The sequence below is a fragment of the Sinocyclocheilus grahami genome, unplaced genomic scaffold (genome assembly GCF_001515645.1).
Source record: "Sinocyclocheilus grahami isolate Dianchi unplaced genomic scaffold, SAMN03320097.WGS_v1.1 scaffold28.1, whole genome shotgun sequence".
Lineage (NCBI taxonomy): Eukaryota > Metazoa > Chordata > Actinopteri > Cypriniformes > Cyprinidae > Sinocyclocheilus > Sinocyclocheilus grahami.
The window spans coordinates 2,209,545-2,213,011 of NW_015505207.1; the positions used below are offsets into that span (position 1 = coordinate 2,209,545).

General features: G+C 40.1%; 1 protein-coding gene across 1 annotated transcript in view; it reads right to left on the bottom strand.

Annotated features, from left to right (window-relative positions):
* Positions 1-11: 11 nt before the first annotated feature.
* The window catches only part of LOC107569989 (serine/threonine-protein phosphatase 6 regulatory ankyrin repeat subunit A-like), a 26,852-nt gene continuing 23,396 nt past the window's right edge, over positions 12-3,467 (bottom strand). The window contains exons 22-26 of the mRNA XM_016256176.1: positions 3,051-3,196; positions 2,856-2,938; positions 2,220-2,299; positions 1,929-2,020; positions 12-1,622 (exon numbers count right to left, since the gene is read on the bottom strand). Of these exons, the coding sequence (XP_016111662.1) occupies positions 1,378-1,622; positions 1,929-2,020; positions 2,220-2,299; positions 2,856-2,938; positions 3,051-3,196 (646 nt within the window). The 3' untranslated portion in view covers positions 12-1,377. The remainder of the gene's footprint in view (positions 1,623-1,928; positions 2,021-2,219; positions 2,300-2,855; positions 2,939-3,050; positions 3,197-3,467) is intronic.

Sequence of the window (3,467 nt, forward strand, 5' to 3'; positions counted from 1 at the left end):
TTTTAAACTGGTTCTTTTTGATAAATTGGTTGATTTGTTCACAATTCTGTTCATTTCACTAACACAATGATCCAGAACCAACAGCTCAATGAAGGGAAATATTATCAGTGGATTACAGCTTTAAATTTGGCCTCTTTCTCATACAAAGCTTTCGTAGGATTTCAGAAGACTTGGAATACAGTATGTAGCTCTTTTGGAGGTATTTATTTGTCACTTTTAGAGCTTGACAGACATAGTATTGGTGTATGGAAAGAGCCACATTAAGATTCTTCTTGTGTTCCACAAAAACAATGACATGAGTAAACAATGCCAGAATTATAATCCTTTAAACACCCATTTACTCCTATACATAAGTGCATACCGCTGTAGTACCATTGTTATCTAAATGTTAATAAATATCGGTACAGGCTTGAGAACATCATGGTTCACATAACATGCTATGCCCTCTCACTAGAATCTAAAATTCAACCTGAATAGAAGTATTATCTGAACACTGTCTTTATGTCGGAGAAGGAACCGAGTGGCAAAAGTGTCACTCTCCAAAAGCGTCAGACGTAAGTTTAGACCATCAAGGCCTAGAAATGTTGTTATCTAAGTGGATTAAAAATGCTCTTTTTGCAATATAAATCTAAAGAGTCTTCTTTTCACAACATGTCAAATATAATGTGTAAAGTACAACTGGTGTACGATTCAGAAATGGAGAACTTGCATTGGATTTTTCATCACATTACACTGGATTTCATGACTTTAGACTTTCAGTCTAACTAGTCTTAAGACTGAAATACACTACACAACTTTTCAAATCTGAAAAGATTTTTAAATGGCTGATAATCACACACCAAGTCATTTCGATCTGTCAATCTGTAATACGGCTCTGACCGCAACTGCATCAACTCGTCAAGACTGTGAATCGGGGCAAAAATCTGGGAAAAGTTGTGTGGTGTATTCCAGCCTTTAATTACAAATAAATATTAAGTAAGGTTGGTAACAGTGACGCCAATTCCCCTGTTATTCCAAAAATTTGATTTCTTGTTTCCTGATTGGTCCCAACAAGGGTGAAATGAGTTTGTGCTTTCAAAAGTCCACAGATTAAGACACACCACTTTGCACTTTACATCATCATCCTTCAAGTGTGACAAGTCAGCCAACATTTGGCAATCCATCATCAATCAACCTGTGTTAAACTGATTAAAACGGCTTTCGAAAAAATCTCCTGTGCAAACAAGTGTGGCAGAACAAAAGCGTACCATGTGTGCTATATGTCATATTCTCTTGTTATAGAGGCTGTGCTCCATAATCAAAAATCTGTACAACTGTAAGGTTCATGACAATATGTGCTTTGAAAACTATGACCGGTGCATCTAGAAGGAGTCGGGGTCAAAATGTCTCTGAGTCCGAGTCGTTTTCGGTGGTCGTGCCCTCACTGGAGGGGCCAGAGGGGTCCCTTGGACTGCGGGGGCCTTGGGTGCTCTTGGCCTGGCGGGGCAGAGATTTCAGCAGGGCGCCTGGCGAAGGAGCTCCAGAGCTGCAAGGGGAGCAGAAAGGCATCATGGTAGCCAGAATAAGAGCCAGGCAGTCAGCCACTTCCCTGCTGGGAGCGCAAGCCAGAGCAGGGGTGAGACCTGCGGGGAAAGACAGCCAAAGAGCGAGAGACAGGAAAGGGGACAGGAAAGCAGAAAGAGGTAAAAGGAGGGATGGAGCAACAAAGGGACAATGGTGGAGAGGCGATGGACGGAAGCGGCATTCAATTAGTGCCCCGCTAGATAGGCAGCCAAACACATGGTCAGGGGCAAAAGGGGACACGCATGACATCGTCAAAGCTATGAAACACGGCCACTGCTTTTGCAAGATAGATAGAGAGATGCACATACACTGACAATCTATGCGTAAACCAAATAAGCAAAGATTTTAGTTTCAGGAAGACGCACCATTCTCATCTAGTACTTGAACACTGGCCCCACGAGAGAGCAGCTCTTGCACTGTCTGCTTCATCCCGCTGCGAGCAGCCAAATGCAGAGGTCTGAGGAAGTGAACGAGAAACAAGTGAGCATCAATTGCTTCTTAAATAGGTCATAGGTTTGAATCCCAGGGAATGCATGAACTGATAAAAAGTATTCCTTAAATGCAATGCAATGCATGTTGCTTTGGATAAAAGCATCTGCCAAATGCCTAAATGTAAATATATTATGTACTATACTGTAATGTGGAGGGGAACTCACGTTTGCAGTGCAGCGTTTGTAGCGACGAGGGCAGAGTCTGGAAGTTTTCCAAGAATGAGCAATGCACATTCCTCCATTCCCTGGATAGAGAGCAAGCAGAAAGAACAGGAAAAATCATCTTTAGGAGACCTCAAGTAATATATTTTCAAAAATACTGTTTGCAATGTGGGTTTTTATATCTGGCACAATTTTATTGCTTGATAATTATATGAAGTATTAAAACCCCATAACTACAGTCACACATAGGTGTCTGCATTACTTAACAAGTGGAAATGTTAACATTTTTCTGTTTTTGAAAAGGCCAAATTATTATAATAAAAAAACAATGAAATATGATTTTTTGAGTGAGTAGATATAATGAAAACCTTTGATTTAGTGAATTATGTGTCACTGGTGTGAATATATAATTTCTGGGGGATCAGGAAACTTAAGCCGGGACTTAAACTCGGGATGCCTAAAGCGCAACAGCGCTATATGTCGGCGCACTACCCACAAGGCTATTGCCGCCAGTTAGTGGCATTTTGACAAAATTACATATTTTGCTTATAACAAATTATAAAAATGATTATGAAAGATCACTGCTGAAACTGAAATTATAGAGACTAATGGCCATGGCATGCAATGGGCTATACTTACGTTACTGCAGGCTAGATGGAGAGCTGTATTGCCCTTCTGGTCAGTCAGATTGAGGTTCACATTGGCACTAGTAAGTAGAGCTTCTGTTTAAAACACACGCCACATTTTGCATAAGTGCATTCAGTTGAGCCCATTTTCATACTTTCATACAAATGAACGGGCATAATTCAAATAAAAAAAATGGGGAATACAAACCTAAAACTTCGACTCTTCCTTTCTCCGCTGCCATTATCAGGGTACTGCGCCCTGATTGGTCAACCTCATCCACAGATGCACTATGGGCCAGGAGCAGCTGAACACAGTCTATGTGGCCAGCAAATGCAGCTGCGTGGAGAGGTGTCCTGATAAAGAGGGACAGCAGTTTTTTAATAAATTGTTTCTCTGATAGCTCTGAAAACAATGCTAATGATGAACATAAACAACTCATTAGAAACATTTCAATTGTCAGGACTATCTTAACTTTTCCTAGCCAAATTAGTAATGACTTTAAACAACTGGTGTCAAGGTGTATTTTAAAGTTAGTTCCTCTCAAGTTCTCAAATGTGTCTTAGTTTGACAAACAGAAAGTGTCCAAATATTTGTATCTTAATTTTTAACAGTATATATTATATA